The sequence below is a fragment of the Vulpes vulpes genome, chromosome 10 (genome assembly GCF_048418805.1).
Source record: "Vulpes vulpes isolate BD-2025 chromosome 10, VulVul3, whole genome shotgun sequence".
Lineage (NCBI taxonomy): Eukaryota > Metazoa > Chordata > Mammalia > Carnivora > Canidae > Vulpes > Vulpes vulpes.
Window position 1 is genome coordinate 17,145,926 of NC_132789.1, and position 20,953 is coordinate 17,166,878.

At 44.0% G+C, this 20,953-nt stretch overlaps 1 protein-coding gene across 2 annotated transcripts in view; it reads right to left on the reverse strand.

Moving 5' to 3' along the window:
- The window catches only part of LOC140594274 (piwi-like protein 1), a 40,330-nt gene extending 19,377 nt beyond the window's left edge, over positions 1-20,953 (reverse strand). The window contains exons 1-8 of one of the 2 annotated variants that reach the window (XM_072725184.1): positions 20,147-20,953; positions 19,485-19,672; positions 18,883-18,955; positions 16,309-16,509; positions 16,066-16,169; positions 13,908-13,978; positions 13,354-13,510; positions 10,578-10,775 (exon numbers count right to left, since the gene is read on the reverse strand). In XM_072725184.1, coding sequence (XP_072581285.1) covers positions 10,709-10,775; positions 13,354-13,510; positions 13,908-13,978; positions 16,066-16,169; positions 16,309-16,509; positions 18,883-18,955; positions 19,485-19,513 — 702 coding nt within the window. In that variant the 5' untranslated portion in view covers positions 19,514-19,672; positions 20,147-20,953 and the 3' untranslated portion in view covers positions 10,578-10,708. Of the gene's footprint in view, positions 1-89; positions 219-2,747; positions 2,877-5,405; positions 5,535-10,560; positions 10,776-13,353; positions 13,511-13,907; positions 13,979-16,065; positions 16,170-16,308; positions 16,510-18,882; positions 18,956-19,484; positions 19,673-20,146 lie in introns of those variants that run through there. The other variant, XM_072725182.1, reaches the window with a different exon arrangement.

A 20,953-nucleotide genomic window follows, 5' to 3' on the forward strand; every position in this document is an offset into this window, starting at 1 on the left:
AGGCAGAGACTTAGCTGACAGAAACACCCAGGTGCCCCTAGGACAAGATTTCTTGAGGCTATTATTTAATGAATCAATTTTCATGTTACCCTCCGGCCTGTCGTCTGTTGGCTGAACTCTTCTGATACGGAGGATGGAAAACATTTTTGGCCATGCTCCAGGGCAGGTGTACCAAGGGTTTCTTCGAGATTCAGGTTCGGTTGTTATCACTCCAGCTCCTGGGAAATAAATGGACATAGAAAGAGCTGTTGACTGACAGGTTGTTGTTAGAAGAGCCTCGAAAATTAAGGAGTCAATCCCATTTACAACTGCACCCAAAAACATAAGCTACCCGGGAATAAACCTAACCAAAGAGGTAAAGGATCTGTACCCTAAACACCACAGAACGTTCCTGAAAGAAATCGAGGAAGGCATCAAGAGAAGGAAAAAGGTTCCATGCTCATGGAGAGGAAGAATTAATATTGTGAAAATGTCCATGCTACCCAGGGCAATTTATATATTTCACGCAATCCCTATCAAAATACTGGGGACTTTCTTCAGAGAGTTAGAACAAACCATCTTAAGATTCTAGTGTGGGGGATCCCTGGGTGGCGCAGCGGTTTAGCGGCTGCCTTTGGCCCAGGGCGCGATCCTGGAGATCTGGGATCGAATCCCACGTCGGGCTCCCGGTGCATGGAGCCTGCTTGTCCCTCTGCCTATGTCTCTGCCCCATTCTCTCTCTCTGTGTGACTATCATTAATAAATAAAAATTAAAAAAAATAAGATGCTAGTGTGGATACTGAAAAGACCCCAAAGAGCCAGGGGACTATTCAAAACGAAGGCCACAGCTGGGGGCATCACAAGGCCCGATTTCAGGTTGTACTACAAAGCCGTGGCTATCAAGACAGTGTGGTAGTGGCACAAAAACAGACCCTTAGCTCAATGGAACCGAATAGCGAATCCAGAAGTCGACCCTCAACTTTATGGTCAACTCTATTCGAGAAAGCAGGAAAGACTATCCCTGGAAAAAGACAGTCTCTTCAATAAAGGGTGCTGGGAACACTGGACATCCACATGCAGAAGACGGAAGCTAGACCATTCTCTGACACCACACACAGGGAAAAACTCAAAAAGGATGAAAGATCTAAATGTGAGACAAGAATCCATCCAAATCCGAAAGGCGAACAGAGGCAACACCGGTTTTCAACTTGGCCACAGCAACATCTCGCAAAATACGTCTGCCAAGGCAAGAGAAACAAAAGCAACGAGGAATTATTGGGACTTCAGCCAGATCGAAAGCTCCTGCGCAGCAAAAGAAACAGTCCACAAAAGTAAAAGACAACCTACAGAACGGGAGAAGATACTTGCAAACGACCGCTCAGTCAAAGGGCTGGTGTCCAAGATCTATAAAGAACATACTCAACTCAAGAGCAGAGAAACAAACAATCCGATCGTGAAACGGGCAGAAGACCCGAACAGAAATCTCACAGGGGAAGACAGAGACACGGCCAACAAGCACATGAGAACATGGCCCGCATCGCTGGCCATCAGGAAACTACAGATCCAAACCCCCATGTGATACCACCTCACACCAGTGGGAATTGGGAAGTCACAAGACAGGAAACAACAAATGTTGGAGAGGACGCGGACAAGGGGGAACCCTCTTGCACTGTAGGTGGGAATGTGAACTGGTGCAGCCACTCCGGACAACTGTGTGGAGGTTCCCCAAAGAGTTAAGAACAGATCTTCCCTCTGGCCCAGCAATTGTACTGCTGGGGATTCACCCCAAAGCTGCAGATGTGGTGAAACGCGGGGACACCTGAACCCCGATGTTTATGGCAGCAATGTCCACAATAGCCAAACTGTGGAAGGAGTCTCGGAGTCCTTCGAGAGATGAATGGATAAATACGATGTGGTCCACGGCTACAATGGAATATTACTCAGCCGTGAGAAACGACAAATACCCACCATTTGCCCCGACGCGGACGCACCTGGAGGGACTTATGCTGAGTGAAATAAGTCCATCGGAAAAGGACAAACTTGATATGGTCTCATTCATTTGGGGAATATAAAAACTAGTGAAAGGCAATAAAGGGAATGGCGAAAATGAGGGAATATATCAGTGAGGGTGACAAAACAGGAGACACACCGATCTCTGGGAACTGAACAAGGGGTAGTGGAAGCGGAGGTGGGTGGGTAGTTGGGGCGACCGGGTGATGGCCACTGATGGGGGCACTTGGCGGGATGAGCACTGGGTGTTATGCTATAAGCTGGAAAATTGAACTCTAATAAAAAAATGTAAAAACAGAAAACATTTTGCTAAAACTTAACACGGACTAGTATGTCCAAATGTTAGCTCACAACCCCTCCCATGAAACCGGACCAAATTAGGGTTCTCAATGCGATTTCACAATTTTGGCCACAAACTAATGACTGACCTTTCAAGTTAAGATGTGGACACATGAAACATAAAGAATACGGCTTAGGAGGTCTGTCTCTACGATGGCACCCCGAGCAAAACTGAATAATGATTCTGTTTTGCGTGTGTGGAGAGAGCAAAAGAGCAAGTGTAAGGAGGAGAGGGGCAGAGGGAAAGGAAGAGAGAATACGAAGCAGGCTCCATGCTGAATATGGGTGAATCTGATGACCTTGAGGTCATGACCAGAGCTGAAACCCCGGAGGCAGAGACTTAGCTGACAGAAACACCCAGGTGCCCCTAGGACAAGATTTCTTGAGGCTATTATTTAATGAATCAATTTTCATGTTACCCTCCGGCCTGTCGTCTGTTGGCTGAACTCTTCTGATACGGAGGATGGAAAACATTTTTGGCCATGCTCCAGGGCAGGTGTACCAAGGGTTTCTTCGAGATTCAGGTTCGGTTGTTATCACTCCAGCTCCTGGGAAATAAATGGACATAGAAAGAGCTGTTGACTGACAGGTTGTTGTTAGAAGAGCCTCGAAAATTAAGGAGTCAATCCCATTTACAACTGCACCCAAAAACATAAGCTACCCGGGAATAAACCTAACCAAAGAGGTAAAGGATCTGTACCCTAAACACCACAGAACGTTCCTGAAAGAAATCGAGGAAGGCATCAAGAGAAGGAAAAAGGTTCCATGCTCATGGAGAGGAAGAATTAATATTGTGAAAATGTCCATGCTACCCAGGGCAATTTATATATTTCACGCAATCCCTATCAAAATACTGGGGACTTTCTTCAGAGAGTTAGAACAAACCATCTTAAGATTCTAGTGTGGGGGATCCCTGGGTGGCGCAGCGGTTTAGCGGCTGCCTTTGGCCCAGGGCGCGATCCTGGAGATCTGGGATCGAATCCCACGTCGGGCTCCCGGTGCATGGAGCCTGCTTGTCCCTCTGCCTATGTCTCTGCCCCATTCTCTCTCTCTGTGTGACTATCATTAATAAATAAAAATTAAAAAAAATAAGATGCTAGTGTGGATACTGAAAAGACCCCAAAGAGCCAGGGGACTATTCAAAACGAAGGCCACAGCTGGGGGCATCACAAGGCCCGATTTCAGGTTGTACTACAAAGCCGTGGCTATCAAGACAGTGTGGTAGTGGCACAAAAACAGACCCTTAGCTCAATGGAACCGAATAGCGAATCCAGAAGTCGACCCTCAACTTTATGGTCAACTCTATTCGAGAAAGCAGGAAAGACTATCCCTGGAAAAAGACAGTCTCTTCAATAAAGGGTGCTGGGAACACTGGACATCCACATGCAGAAGACGGAAGCTAGACCATTCTCTGACACCACACACAGGGAAAAACTCAAAAAGGATGAAAGATCTAAATGTGAGACAAGAATCCATCCAAATCCGAAAGGCGAACAGAGGCAACACCGGTTTTCAACTTGGCCACAGCAACATCTCGCAAAATACGTCTGCCAAGGCAAGAGAAACAAAAGCAACGAGGAATTATTGGGACTTCAGCCAGATCGAAAGCTCCTGCGCAGCAAAAGAAACAGTCCACAAAAGTAAAAGACAACCTACAGAACGGGAGAAGATACTTGCAAACGACCGCTCAGTCAAAGGGCTGGTGTCCAAGATCTATAAAGAACATACTCAACTCAAGAGCAGAGAAACAAACAATCCGATCGTGAAACGGGCAGAAGACCCGAACAGAAATCTCACAGGGGAAGACAGAGACACGGCCAACAAGCACATGAGAACATGGCCCGCATCGCTGGCCATCAGGAAACTACAGATCCAAACCCCCATGTGATACCACCTCACACCAGTGGGAATTGGGAAGTCACAAGACAGGAAACAACAAATGTTGGAGAGGACGCGGACAAGGGGGAACCCTCTTGCACTGTAGGTGGGAATGTGAACTGGTGCAGCCACTCCGGACAACTGTGTGGAGGTTCCCCAAAGAGTTAAGAACAGATCTTCCCTCTGGCCCAGCAATTGTACTGCTGGGGATTCACCCCAAAGCTGCAGATGTGGTGAAACGCGGGGACACCTGAACCCCGATGTTTATGGCAGCAATGTCCACAATAGCCAAACTGTGGAAGGAGTCTCGGAGTCCTTCGAGAGATGAATGGATAAATACGATGTGGTCCACGGCTACAATGGAATATTACTCAGCCGTGAGAAACGACAAATACCCACCATTTGCCCCGACGCGGACGCACCTGGAGGGACTTATGCTGAGTGAAATAAGTCCATCGGAAAAGGACAAACTTGATATGGTCTCATTCATTTGGGGAATATAAAAACTAGTGAAAGGCAATAAAGGGAATGGCGAAAATGAGGGAATATATCAGTGAGGGTGACAAAACAGGAGACACACCGATCTCTGGGAACTGAACAAGGGGTAGTGGAAGCGGAGGTGGGTGGGTAGTTGGGGCGACCGGGTGATGGCCACTGATGGGGGCACTTGGCGGGATGAGCACTGGGTGTTATGCTATAAGCTGGAAAATTGAACTCTAATAAAAAAATGTAAAAACAGAAAACATTTTGCTAAAACTTAACACGGACTAGTATGTCCAAATGTTAGCTCACAACCCCTCCCATGAAACCGGACCAAATTAGGGTTCTCAATGCGATTTCACAATTTTGGCCACAAACTAATGACTGACCTTTCAAGTTAAGATGTGGACACATGAAACATAAAGAATACGGCTTAGGAGGTCTGTCTCTACGATGGCACCCCGAGCAAAACTGAATAATGATTCTGTTTTGCGTGTGTGGAGAGAGCAAAAGAGCAAGTGTAAGGAGGAGAGGGGCAGAGGGAAAGGAAGAGAGAATACGAAGCAGCCTCCATGCTGAATATGGGTGAATCTGATGACCTTGATGTCATGATCAGAGCTGAAACCCCGGAGGCAGAGACTTAGCTGACAGAAACACCCAGGTGCCCCTAGGACAAGATTTCTTGAGGCTATTATTTAATGAATCAATTTTCATGTTACCCTCTGGGATCTCTGTTTGGGAGTCCAGTTCCCTGCTTCGGTAGAGGGTGTATATTTTCAGCTGTTGTTGAGGGCGGAGGTCTCCAGATTGTGTGCTAGGTTCTGTTCCTGTGGTTTCCACAGCAGATCCTGGGAAATAAATGGACATAGAAAGAGCTGTTGACTGACAGGTTGTTGTTAGAAGAGCCTCGAAAATTAAGGAGTCAATCCCATTTACAACTGCACCCAAAAGCATAAGCTACCCAGGAATAAACCTATCCAAAGACGTAAAGGATCTGTACCCTAAACAACACAGAACGTTCCTGAAGGAAATCGAGGAAGGCATAAAGAGAAGGAAAAATGTTCCATGCTCATGGAGAGGAAGAATTAATATTGTGAATATGTCCATGCTACCCAGGGCAATTTACACATTTCACGCAATCCCTATCAAAATACCATGGACTTTCTTCAGAGAGTTGGAACAAACCATCTTAAGATTCTAGTGTGGAACCGGAAAAGACCCCAAAGAGACAGGGGACTTTTCAAAATGAAGTTCATAGCTGGGGGCATCACAATGCCAGATTTTTGGTTGCTCTACAAAGCCGTGGCCATCAAGACAGTGTGGTTGTGGCACAAAAACAGACCCATAGATCAATGGAACCAAATAGCGAATCCAGAAGTGGACCCTCAACTTTATGGTCAACTAATATTCGGGAAAGCAGGAAAGACTCCCCCTGGAAAAAAAACAGTCTCTTCAATAAATGGTCCTGGGAATATTGGACATCCACATGCAGAAGAAGGATCCCAGGCCATTCTCTGACATCACACACAAAGATAAACTCAAAAAGGATGAAAGATCTAAATGTGAGACAAGAATCCATCCAAATCCGAGAGGCGACAAGAGGCAACACCCTTTTTCAACTTGGCCACAGCAACATCTCGCAAGATACGTCCGCCAAGGCTAGAGAAACAAAAGCAACAAGGAATTATTGGGACTTCACCCAGATCGAAAGCTTCTGCATAGCAAAAGAAACAGTTCACAAAAGTAAAAGACAACCTACAGAACGGGAGAAGATATTTGCAAACGACCGCTCAGATAGCGCGCTCTTATCCAAGGTCTATAAAGAACATACTCAACTCAAGAGCAAAGAAACATACAATCTGATCATGAAACCGGGAAAAGACACCCACAGAAATTTCACAGAGGAAGACAGAGACTCGGCCAACAAGCACATGAGAAGATGCCCCGCATCGCTGGCCATCAGAGAACTACAGATCCAAACCACAATTAGATACCACCGCACACCAGTGATAATGGGGAAAAGTCACAAGACAGGAAACCACAAATGTTGGAGAGGATGCGGACAAAGGGGAACCCTGTTGCACTGTAGGTGGGAATGTGAACTGGTGCAGTTGTTAGAAGAGCATTGAAAATGAGTGATAACCTTATCAGAGGTCAAACTTTGATCTTATTACTGGTGATTTGCCTTGCAGAGAAACCTGAGTGAGCATGCAATGCAGAAAGGCTTTGGAGTTGCCATATGCTTAAGGTTCCTGAGAATATAAACTGATAAATTGTCAATGAAACACAATGTGGAGTCTCACCCCTCCAAATATTTAAAAAGGTCTGACGTATATTCTTGCAATCTGAGTTTTGGCAAGTAGTTCAGAAAATATTGAAAGCTGAATTTCGCAGAGATTCTGCACAGTGTTTTCAGCACCTTTCAGCACACCCAAAAAAAAGAAACAACTTCATGTCCATTGATGAACAAAAGGATAAAAAGATTAGTCTATCTCTACAATGAAATATTATCGCAAGTTAAGAGGAAGGAAACCTCAAGAATTGTGATGACATGCATGGCCATGTAAATTAAATACTGCATGATGGCACTTATATGTGCACCTGGCACAGTCAACACACAGCATCAGGAAAGAGAATAGGAGCTAGAAGGAGGTACAAAGGGGGAAATGTTGCTGATCGGATACAAAGCTTCAATGATACAATTCAATGTGTTCTGGAATTCTATCTGCAACCAAGGGCCTGTCATAAGCAACGCCGTATTATATGCTTGAAATCAGGAAGAGATTAGAGGATATCAAATGCCCTTACTGTCAAAGAACAACAAGAAATTCGCTAGCAGACACTGTGTGGGGACATACCTTTCTTTTGATGAGACAATATGCAAAACAGAACAACATAGTCATTGAGAACACAGTGAATAGTGTTGACGACTTGCCAAAAATTACAATACTGATGAGGAAGGGGTCTGAGACAGGACATGAGTTGGTTCCCTGGGGAGAGAGGTCCCTGAACACTTGAGATCTGCCTAGGGTCCCGGAGATCATGCTCTGAACCCCTGAACCAAGGGCTGTCTCTTTCTCAAATCCTCCTGCCCTAAGTTCCCTGTGCAAGACATTCCACAACAAGGGGGACTGCCTGAGCCAAGAGTAAAGTTCACATCCTAACGCAGCCATCCACCTCCCGGTTTCAATCCCTCACCCAAAACACAAAGCAGTTGCCCCCAAGTCAAGCTCTTGGAAATGGCAACGGGAAGCCCAACTGTGGTTATCTTCCCCCAGCGCTCACACTGCCATCTGGTTCCCATAAAGCCTTCCTGGGCACCAGTGGACTTGCCCTCAGTGACCAGTGGACTTCTCCCAAGCGGACTCACAACCCAGGATTTTCCAAACATACTGTCCCATGAGGGCTCTGCCAAGAAGTAGCTTCTCTTCAACTGACCAAACATGTTGAACAGTTAATGTGAATTCATGACATTCAAGCATGTTTTAGGCCTCAGGGTGAATGTGTTATTAGACATACTACCACATGTGTGTCATCATTTATTTTTCCTTAAGACGGCTGCATGCTCAACATAGACTAGACACATGACTCTAGATCAAGAGTCGCATTCTCCACTAATGAGCCAGCCGGGCAGTCTCCACTCTGCTTCCAATTCTTATTGTATTTTATGTGTGCCATGGCCTGAGGTCAGACCATGCCATGACACTGATGGTCGGGCACTGGTCAGCTCTGTATCTCAGCTGTACAAGCAAATAGCAATGAGCAGGGAATGGATACCAAGCTAACCATAACCTGGCCCTTGAGTCTGATCTTCATTGTCCCAGGGGTAGGCTCTCATTTCACCATTACTAGCACTCATCATACAGACAATGCCATCATATACCATGAAAGAAACTCCTCGATTCTCAGCGGATCGAGGTCACGTGCTCAGCACTGACAGACTTTGACCAGGTTATCTAATGGTGCCTCCAAACCCTCAGAATCTGCAAACCGACCACAACCATGGCTTTGCACCTACCACTATCATAGCTTTAAGCTGACCATAATCATGCTTTAACTGACCAGAACTATGACTTGGAATTGACCAGCCTCCTATGTCCTTTTCCTACTAGTGACTATGGCAGGATCTGTACCACCACGGCTCAAGAGCTTCCCTGGGCTATGTAAGCATGGAGGTGACCTCATAATGGTAGACAGTGCTGAGATTTCCCTTTGCACAGGTCCTTTCTGACATACAGATGCACAGTAACCAATGACTCCATGCCTGAGTCATCATTTCAGTTTAGTTCACTAATTAGAATATGAGTTTTGGGACTCTAAGCTTGGATTCATATCCTGGCTCCTTAATTCAGAGTTCATGAACTTCATCACTGTGTCTCTGTTTCCCCACCTGAGGAGGAGGGAGTGTCAACAAAACATCACATATGTGTTTGATGAGCATTGAATGAACAAAGGTATGGATAGTGATCAGGAAGGTTAAGTAGAAGCTAAATATCCTGTCTGACATCTCACATTTCCCAAGTTCCAGAGCTGGATTGAACCCTGGGAATCTGACTTCCCAGACCATTGCCTTGTAACGCAAACTGGCTTTGCCTAAATACAAGTATTTTACCTTAACACCATTTAGTATTCACAGAATTAGAGGCCTTGAGAAAAAAAAAAAAAAGCTATTTGCTTCCTCCCCGAATATACTCTTGGGACTCTTGATCTATCCTGACTATCCTGCATGACGTTCCAATTCCTGAGTCATGATCAGCACATCAAATGTGATGCATAGTAGTGTGCAGGAAAGTAGAGTCACTAGTATCAACTCTTGTGTTTTAAAACGTGTGAGACAAGGTCACTGTGCATTAATTATTCCTCACACTAATATACGTGCCTCAAAACAGTGCCTGGTGACCTTGGCATGTCCTCGGATAAACCACAGCTTAGCTTTTGGACAGAGTTCTGGAGGGCAGTTTAGGAGAACTGAGTAAGACGTTATATGAAAACAACTCTAATGAAGTCTCTGTTTTCAAGCGACATTCCTAGGTGCAAATGCTTCCCATTCTCCACATCTGTAAAATTTACTTTCTCTACTCAAGTGTGTGCATCACCTATTTTTCTTTGAGAATGACTAATAAGTGTTTACATGGTTATCTCTCAGTCATTAGTTTATTAACCAATTATCCACGCAAGTAGAAAGACTGGCTATTTGTTGCATACCTGAGAATAATATTATATATTCACCATGCTTACACCTTAAGAGGGGAGGAATGGGATGAGGGATAGCATAAAATTGATCTCTCTATAAAGTGTAATTTTGGAAAATGCCCAAAGGGTAACAGGAAATGTGTGTTTGGGGCATAAATGGAATCAGAGACACTCATTCACAGGCTGACTTTTGGGCAACCATTCAGATGAAGGTAGCAACGTGCCCCTGCAAATACGGAACTCGATCCCCATTTTGGGAAAAAACGCAAGGAAGACATTGTAAAGCATTGATAAACAATGACAAGTATCCTCCATATCAACTGGATTCACACTTAATTTCTGAAATGAATACTTTGAATATGTAATTTTGGACACTAACAAAACCTGAAAATAGACGTGGCCATATTTCCCCCTGTGAGGTCCTTCGTGATGACAAATGAGGGCTGCAGGATATAATAGGGAGTAAGACATTTTTTCAAAACGGAGGCACAATATTCAAGGCAGTTAGATTGGCAGAATAACGAAAAACAGAAATGGAGCAATAGAACAAACGAAAACGCGTACATATAACTTTGCATGACAATTTGGGGAGAGGAAACTCTAAACAATGAGAAATATAGTCAGAGAAAGAGTTAACCATCCAGTTGGTAGCAAAGAGCATTCAGATCTTTAGGAACATACCATCGCAGTGTAAAGAATTGAGATTGCCCATTGTCACAACGCCAGGTAGAGAGCTGATCACCTCCTCACTCCTCACTCACTCAGCTCAAAGAGTGATAGGTGGGAAGAAAGGCAGAGGTGTTTCCCGTCACCAGGGCAACGTGTATCCTCATAGTGCTTTCAAAGTGAATGCAGCTGCACAGCAACCAACTTCTGCTCTGTAGACAGGGGTGCATCTGGGGAGACAAGGGTGGTATTTGAGAGGAGACACTTTGTATCACAAAGTGTTAGATAAGTAGAGTTTGTATCATAAACTCTATTTTAAGCTGCCTGAGGACCCTCGCACTGTTTTCCAGAGTGGCTGCTCCAGTTTCCTTCCCATCAGCAGGGCCGGAAGGTTCCCCTTTCTCCCTTTCTCCACATCCTTGCTAACGTTAGTTGTTAAATTTAGCCATTCTCACCAGTGTAACGTGGTACCTCATTGTGCTTTTGAATTGTATTTTCCTGTTCACAGGTGTTGTGGAGCATTCTTTCCCGTGCCTTTTGGCCACGTGTAGGTCCTCTTTCGAGAAATGTCTGCCCCTTTGCTCTGTCCATTTCTCAAGTAATATTAAAATATGTCATTAGGGGCGCCTGGGTGGCTCAGCGGTTTGGTGCCTGCCTTTGGCCCAGGGCCTGATCTTGGAGACCCGGAATCGAGTCCCACGTTGGGCTCCCTGCATGGAGCCCGCTTCTCCCTCTGCCTGTGTCTCTTCCTCTCTCTCTGTCTCTCATGAATAAATAAATAAATAAAATCTTTTTAATAAAATACATCATTAAAATATAAAAGTTAAAATAAATAAATAAATAAATAAATAAAATATAAAAGTTAAAAAAGAAAAGATTCCAAAAAGAAGACTTGATAAAACAAGAAACTAGGTGAGATGAGAATAAAGGAAAAAATAGAGGATGACTGTATCTTGAAAGAAAACCGAATCATACAAGGAAAACCTTGAGTTGCTGTGCTATGTTCCCCAGTGCTGGAGGTTCCACTTCTGTTTGGTCAGGAAATGTGCTGGTCACCTGTCCTTCCAGCTGATCCTCCCAGGAAGGGCCTGCTGCACAGATTCTCAGGTGTGTGTGCCTGGGTGGTGTTGCACCGACCTTGTCAGGGGGCCAGGCTGTTTGCTCTGTGAGGGTTTTGTTCCCTGAAACCTTTCATGTCTTTTTGGGGGGGTGAGAGGCAAAAAGACCACACCCCGATCTCCAGCCCCAGAGATGAGCGATGTGGTGATTGACCAATCTGCAGACTCCGATGGTGCCTGCCTACTCCATTTCTCCCCTAGGGGACCTGGGGGGACGTGGAAATGTGCAATGTTTAGGTTTCCTCAGGCAGTCTTTGCCGCTCTTGCCCTCCCCCCCTCTTCCTGGAGGAACGGGAGGTGTGTCCCTTTCTGTGGTTGCTGGCCCCCCACAAGGAGAACGTTCAACCGGGCCAATGCTGACCCACTCTGCCTCTCCCAGAGGAAGGTGCAGGCTGTGTTCCAGGCCCTTGTATGGACCCAACGTGGACGGGGGTCACCTGGCCCGGCGGGAGATCGTGGTTGATGGCACCACAAACTGAACATTCTCGCAGGCTTGCTCATCTGAAGCCATTTCCCTGAACCAGTACTTGGGAACTCTGCTGGCTCAGGCACCTGGATGCTTTCTGGCCTCCAGGAATATTGAGACCCGGCCACCCTGCACTGACCTGTGGTTCTGCACCCTTTCACCAATGAGTCCCTTTCAGGCAGGGACATCTCTAGAGGAGCACACTTTGAAGGGCCCAGATTTGAACGTTCACTTTCCTAAAGTTGGCTTACACGTGCTCCCTCCCCCACCCCACCCATTATCCTCTGATATATCCCTTTCCGTTTTACTTCTCCACACTCCACTTCATTTTTTCACTTTTCTATTTGTAGACTCAGCCATTCTTGCTTACAACTCGGCTTGATTTCATTGGTGTTCAGGATGGCTTGATAGTTATGTAGCTAATTTTGGGGGACCAGCTGACATGAGGACCTCTACTCTGCTATCTTCCATCCATCTGAAATTTGTTGTTGTTTTTTTTTTAACGGGCCTAATCCAAACTGATTCAGGAGGTTAGTCCATGAAACCTGTCATTCCCCAAAATTCAAGTTTGTTTTTCAAATAAAGTCAGCTTTATTTAGGATCACGCAAACTACTTGAAGCACCACACACACAGGATTCCTTCAGAAGAATCTGTGGAAGGTATAGTCCCCCCACACACCAACTTTACTGTCCTAGCTCCATGAGCTTGACCTAAGCAGTAAGAGAGGTTTCTATTTACAGCCACTCACATCTTAGGGGGAGGAACTTCCTCACAAGGTTGGGGCTGCTCCTATCTGTGGTGGGAACCAGGCCCCAGTGACAAGCAGAGGAGGCAGAGGAGAGGCATTCCCCAGACCCAGGACCTACAAAACTCCAGAATAAAGAAGTTGCCTAAACACAAACCATCACCAGGCTGTGTTTATGGATTTTAATAAGTACCTGACCTTAACAAGCCCTCCTACATCAAGGCTTGCAGGGAGATTAGAAAAAAAGGAACAGGTTCTTAGGCGGTTCCATGGGGGAGAACACAATCAGGAACGTTTTAGTTCTGCTCTGTCCTCTGACTTGGGTGTGGACCAGAAAGTCAAAGAATGAATTCCCCATCCAGCAACTGATGCCCTCTGTGCCATGTTCTCTCTCTTAATTCACAGATCATAACTGTGATATTCCTTTCAGAGACTGAAATGTAGAGTTTACAAAATCTGCACTTTACAATTTATATACCCAGAGTCTTTAGGGTACACAGATCTTAAGGAGGACTCAATCTGTGGGACTTCATGATCCATCAGTGCTTGAAGCTGACCATCCCCAACTCCATCCCGATACACAATGATAGCTTGTGGTAGAAACTGATTATGTTTACACCAGAGCTTCAGGGCAGCTGGAAGGAAACCAGAAACATGGGTGAATAAGCCGTAACTCAGAACCAACTGGCCACTGCTATTTGTAACAGCTTCTAGGTTCATGTTCTTTCAATCCTGTAGCCTCCAGGACACATTCACTGCCTTTTGGTCTTCACGTGAGCTCAGCATTTCTCAACAGCACCACTACAGAAATTCTGAGCCAGATAATTCTTTGTGGGGGCAGAATGGGTGTTGCTGTCTTCTGTAGCATGCCTGGTCTCTACCCGCTAGTTGGAGGCCAGTAGCACCTCCATCCCAGCTGTTACAATGGAGCGCATCTCTAGGCATTGCCAGACGTCTCCGGGGGGACAGTGTGTCCGCTGGCAGACAACTACCAGATGGAGTCAGGCACACCAATCTTGATGGGACACTAACCTTCCAAGCAGGTTTTAAGCCCGTTCACAAGCTCTTGACCCAACTCCTGGAAAATGCACTGGGAGAACCACCTGTTTGGAGAAAAATAAGCTGTCAGTTTGAGATTTGAGAGTCTTAAAATTCCCTTATTTTTCATCCTGAGTTAATCTAGGACCTCTGGTGGTGGGGGGTGGGGGAGAAGGGAGTCACTATGGGTAGCTGAAGATCCAATCAGGAATCCATTCTTTGATGCCTCTGCAGAGATCGAAGCATTAGTCTCTTCCAGTACCCTAGGCATTTATTAAAATTGTGAATGCACACAAATAGGAATATGGAAGCATTCACTAACATTGGTACAAATTACACGCACTTTCAATGTGCAGGACTACTGCCGTCTCATGGTGGACACCCAAAATAAATAACCAGTGTTCCTGGAGATTCCTGCTTTCAGGCTGAGGTCTTAAACAATGGTTCATCCATAATCATGGTTTGAGGGAACCAGCTGCTTTGGAACAGTAATTTTTACTTGACCACTTCCCAACAGATCAAGCAATACTGGTCTCAAGTTTCTATCCCCTGTTTTTTTAATTGCTTCAAAGTATTACAATGACCTGACATGAGATAATACATTTGTCTGCTTCTTTTCCAGAATTTACAGTCTACAAGATGAAATCATGGTATGTTCAAATGCTAAGAACAGAGTAGTGGAAATGTTGTGCCAAAAAGCAAGGTTTCAACATTATTCATGAACTGAATGAAATCATTTGGGGAATATAAAAATTAATGAAAGGGAATAAAGGGAAAGGAGAGAAAATGAGTGAAAATCTCAGTGAGGGTGACAAAACATGAGAGACACCTAACTCTGGGAAACAAGGGGTAGTGGAAAGGGAGGTGGGCAGGGGTTGGGGTGACTGGGTGATGGGCACTGAGGGGACACTTGGCGGGATGAGCACTGGGTGTTATGCTGTATGTTGGCAAATTGAACTCCAATTTAAAAGAATTAAAAATTCAAAAAAATGAACTGAATGAGAGCTTAATTTCTTCCCATGATTGAAACATTATTTTCCACATGCCCTCCCACCAAAAAAAGCAAACCAATATTATATTAAACTAGAATATGGCTGGAAAAGTTGAAGCCATTCATGAAAATAAAAATGGACCCCCTTAAAGAATACTCTGTAATTATACCTAGGGGGCCACAATCCTCAGGAAGCATAACAGTGATTGGTGATGGTCATACACGTGCTAATGCTCAAGAAACTAAACTGAAGAATGTGCAAACTCCTTTGAAGGTAGGTTCTACTCTAAGCACAGAAAACAAAAGTATCCCTGGAGCAAGGGAGAAGCATGAGATATGGAAGCATATGTTCTTCGGCAGATCCATTACATATAGATCTGTGAAGAGCAGATCCTGTACCTATAGGCTTCTGATTGTATTCCTAGGTCTGTCTTCCCCATGTGGGGCCTGAGTCCTTCCCCGTGTGTTAATGGGGAGACTCACTGATCATCAGAGCCCCCAGTGAGCAGAAATCTAACGCTTGGAATCTGTGACTATTGTATCGCCCCTGTGATTATGTCCTATGTCACAGTTGGCTTTAGGGGACATTTTCCAGATGGACCCTATCTAATTTCATAACCCCCTGAAAAAGCAAGATAGCAGAAGGGGGAAGAGAGATTTGAAGCAGAACAAGGACTGTGTGCTCTGGGGGAGCAGGGCATTCGAGAAGGAATATGGATAAAGTCCCAGGAGCTGAAACAGGCCTGTAGCTGGCAGCCAGCAAGGAAAGGGGGACCTCTGTCCTTCATCTACCAAAAACAAAAACAAAACAAAACAAACAAAAAGATTCTGCCACAAGTATGTGCACTTGCAATAGGACCTCAAGCCTCCAGAGGAGAATGTGGCTTGGCCAACATGGCCAACCTGATGGCTGCCTGACAGACCTATGCGCAGACAGAGGAGTGTCCTCTTAAGCTGCCATGTTTGTCTTCATCTGTTAAGCAGCAACAGAAAAATGATATAGACCCTTCCACATCAAATGTATTTGGAGCATAACTTTGCCAGAAGAGGAAGAGAATACCCTGCCCATGGCCCTCGTCAACAAACATTAGTTAGGCCCACCTCTCCTGTTTGGTCTACAGCTAGTTGCCATCTACACAATGTCTGCCTACGCCCACTCACTGCGTCAATTCCTGATTGATGCTGGACACGAAGCCTGCAATTGACTTCCGCCGATTTACAGTATCATGGAAACAGTCGATACCAATGAACATCGCATTCTGTAACTGAAATTTTTTTAAAAAGGTAAGACATTGAGTTAGAACACAATAGAAGCACAATTAAGCAATTGCGTTTAAGATGGTTGAGTCTTAAATTCCACTGAACACAAGTGAAATAAAGAGAAGGCAATGAAATCCAACGTACTCCTGTCTCCACCTTCCAGAGGGCTCCTCCCATCTTGCAGTTCATCTGCTGGGCAATCTTTGTCGCAATGGTCATCAGCGTCTGGGGTTTGTCTAAGGTCCGTGCCATGACACACTGGCTTGGGGTCGGACAATTGACACACAGGTATTGTTTTATGCCATCATACAGGTCTTTCTTTTCACTGGACAGCACGCAAAGGACCTTGAAAGAAAGCAACAACAAGACTACCGAGGACATGAAACCACAGTAATGGGAGAAGTGGATGTCACGTCAAGCAAACTACCTAGGTGGAGGAACAGAGTCTGTTCATTCAATCCACAGCTGGCCCAGGAGGGTAAAGGGTCTGGAATCCCATTCCATTCAATAATGGTGAAGGTGAGCATATGGAAGAGGAAAGAGCCTAGGAGCCAGGCATGGGCAATATGCATGAATCACTTGCACTTGCAAAGTCTTCACATCCTGGCTATTCTGTTTCTAGGAGTTTATCATGAAGTTGACACAGAGGGTTAACAAGCACAGACTGAAACGTACCATCATCAGGAACGTCACCCCTTACATGATGGGTGCTATGTGAGAGCACTTGCCAAGCATTGTACTTGACTCAGTTAATTCTTCAATAACCTATTGAGATCAAGACTAGTATCCCCATTTTACCCCTAAGCAAATAAGCTCAGGAGTTATAGAAACTGTCTGATGTACAGGCAGCAGGGCAAGATTTCTAACACGTGCTCAGACCTCCAACAGGACGTGGGGTCATAAGAAAGAGCAATTACTGTTTGGTTGCTTTCTAACTATAATGGAAGATCCTCAAAGTATTATTTCTAACATGATGATGCTTCTAGGAAGATTTTTTGGGGATAATCCTCAATCAGACTAGGGAAATTCCTTTCTCATTTTAAAATTTTTTCACATGAATGAATGTGGAATTCTATCAAATGCATTATGTACTTCTTTTTTACATTTCATCTGCAATTATTTTTCCTATAATTCACCACACTGTTTCTTTTTCTAAAGACTGCATTTCAGGCTTACTGTCACCCTAGGCCCATGGTATTCTACTTTTTCTTTTAAGATTTTTAATTTACTTATCTGATAGAGAGTGAGAATGAGAGCTATCACAGGAGGAGAGAAAGAGGCAGGTTCCCCACTGATCAGGGAGCCTGAAGTGGAACTCGATCCCAGGACCTGAGGGTCATGACCTGAACTGAAGGCAGACACTTAATTGACTGAGCGAGCCATCCAGGTGCCCCATCTTCTAATATTTCTTTAACCTCTAGCAAATCCGTTAATCATGAACTCTCCTTGTTCTTAATGTTGCCAAGCCTCCCTCAGACTGTTTTCTTCAATCTTGACAACACCAAGTTTTAACATTTCTTGCTTTAGATCTGTCATTCTGTTTAGTTTCTGCTTTTTGTTTATTTCATTCTACTTTGTTTTGGTTCACTGCGCTTAGTGCATTAAGATTCAGACCTCACTCCCAATGCACTCATCAAGGGCCAGAGGGCCTCTGTCGTTATTAGTTTGCTGTTATACAGATTTTGATACATACTACTTATAGGATCTAAGTTTTTTCAATTTCTTCTGATATTATTCTAATTTCATTGCTACTTACAAGTAATTCTTTGGTTTTTGAGTGTATATGGTTGATTTCTAATTGTAATAGACTGCAGTCAATGTGTGTTTTTGATATGACACCAGTCCATTATTGGCTTAGGATTTCTCCATGCCTTTTGGGATCACTTAAAGATGAAGGCTAAACTAACTTATAGATATGCTTTTCTTAAAGCACCTAATCTTTTGGGTACAGATTACACACACACACACCTCCATTTATTTATATATACACATATATAAATATACATATTTATGTATATTTCAATAGCTCAATAAGTCAAGCTTTTAAGTACAATTGCAAAACCTAGATTCTAATTTTTTCTGTGATGATTTCTGAGTAGTATTCAGAGAGTGATCAGCTAACGTATCCTACAATTTCAGCTTCTGGAATAGCATAGGCCAGTCTCCTCCTAAGAAGAGCTGTTCAAACTGATGAAAACACAGGGACTGTGCCTGTTTGGGGCTCAGCCAGTCTAACAAGGTCATAAAGAGTTATTAGGTTAAGACAGGAAAGAAGTAGGGACCCAGAGAGGTGATCTCAGCAATTGAGGCCACTTTCTCCCAAAGTGTCTGCCCACTCTCCAGTGAACATGGCTGAAAGGTCAGAGACCATGAACAGGCTGACAGCCTCAGAGACAGGAAAGGACAGAAATTGAAGACAAGTCCCTGCCAAAGAAAGGGCACTTGAGATAGATTTTGAGTGTCTACCACTCAAAATTAAACAGATGAGATTTATAACACTACAAAGTAAGACAGGAAGCTGCTGTCAATGGGATGCCGGGGTGGCTCAGTGGTTTAGCGCCAGCCTTTGGCCCAGGGTGTGATCCTGGAGTCCCACATTAGGCTCCCTGCATGGAGCCTGCTTCTGTCTCTACTGTCTCTCCTGTTTCCCCGTCACTTTCATGAATAAATAAAATCTTTTTTTTTTTTTAAAGGAAGTGCTATCAAATAGACACTTACCATCTGTGTTTTGGAGGAAACATGGTTTTCTAAGACAGTTGTATAGGACTGGACTGTATCACTTACTTCAAGTCTAGAAAGTAAGTATATATCATCTGTATTCAAAAGGTAAATATGTAACAAACGTTTTATGCAGCCAATGGAGCACCACATAAAAACAAGGTACAATGTTAAAAAAAATTACTTTTAACTAATGGTCTTGAAAGATTTACTTATTTGAGGGAGAGCTTGTGCACATGCACACATAAGGGGAGGGGCAGACAGAGTGAATCTTAAGCATACTTCCACTGAGCACCCAGCACGATCTAAGCCAAAACCAAGAGTCAGATGCTTAACTGACTGAGCCACCCAGGTGCCCCGAAAGTTTGTTCTTAAAACAAAAATAAGTTCAATTTTTGGCTTCCTCAGCATGTATCCCAATAGCCACAAACTATATATCCCCAAAGCCTATTTTACAGTTAATTGGAATAGATTAGACTTTGTTTACAAACCTCCAGGGTTTTAATACAGTGACCAATTCCTATAATTTAATATCGTCTGACTCCACTTTACCTCCGATTTGAAGATCGGTTGTTATAGATCTTAATTTCAGCTCTACTTACATTTTTGCCTCTCTCATAGCTATGCCCATGGTGGGTGTGACTTTCCGTAGACTCTGTACTAAGGATGAGGCCGCTCCATAATTTCTCGTAGGATAGAGTATTAGCCAATGATCTAGTGACTTCACATTGAGTAAGGGTCCACTTCCGGTCTCTCTCGACCAATCTGCAAACTGTGGATGGGAGTCAAACTGGAAGACACAGTATAAGACTTCAGTTTTTAAAGAAATACCAACAAAGAGCCTTTCTATTGCAAATTTTTGCTACTTCCTACTGAAACGTTACAATTTTAAACTTTGGTCATAACTGAATTACATATTCTTTCCTTAAGATAGTGGTAAGTAATACTGGGATTCTATCATGGGTTACTCTGGATTGTTTGGATTCTAGCTATTTGACTCTTAAGGATATACTTGGCAGATTGTTTTGCCACGAGAGATGTCCACAACTCCAACCATGGTAAACTATAGAGTTTACTATATGCCAAGGATGTTACATGCTTTCTAATTGAACACCTGCTCGCTCTCCCCTAGAGAAAGGACAAACAGCCCAAGAAGAGAGAGCAGTGAGTTACTGACCTGACTTAGTTCCTCTGCATTATTATTCATTTGGCCCCAAATGACTACATGAGTAACTAGAACATGACCATTTTGAAGCTGTCTTACCACTGTTCTTCCTTGAAAAATTCTTACTCCTTTCAAGATCCTTCCCGAGAAGGACAAGAAGTTGGTATCAAACTTCAAATCCCACAGTCAAAGTTCCCGTTGTACCTCCCTATTTCTGAAAGTTAAAATATTCCCACAGAATCAAACCAAAGGAAATAAGCAAAAATGATGATCCATTTGCAAAATTCTCCTTTAATCTAAGATGCCTTGTTGTTTGTCTTCTGTATTGACATGTTGCAGAGAGAGGGTCTCTAGTACTCTGAAATCATGTCCTTACTCTCACATTTGTGCTTAGGGTCTTTCTATTTTGTTCTTCCCCTCCAGACCTCCTCTAACTTTGTATCCATGGAACAAATAGAGTTGTTCCCACAAGAGGTCGTTTTCTTCCAACCTGTTGTTTTTTAGTTGGAGAATCTGAGATATCAAGAGTTCTGCACGAGTCTCAACTTCAGGACACACACACAAACACATACAGAGAAAAATAGGACTTAACATTTGTATAGTATTCATCAGTTTCCGTAATTCGTGCTGCCTTTTTTCTGGATCCAACCTCATATGAAGAGCCAAGTCTCTCATCACCCTGTAATCTTTTAGCATTTTAACTGATAGACCTTTAAAAAGTTAAGAAGATATAGCTAAACAAGCAAGAATAGATATGTATGTGAAGAAGTCTTGATGGTTTTATCTGGAAGAGGAAGAGCCAATGGAGAGAACACAGCTCTGGGTCATTATGGAGTACTGTGAGAAGCCTGTACTTCTACATCATAACATCTGGGGCTTGAAAGGGGTGGTCTTCTATGAGGACTG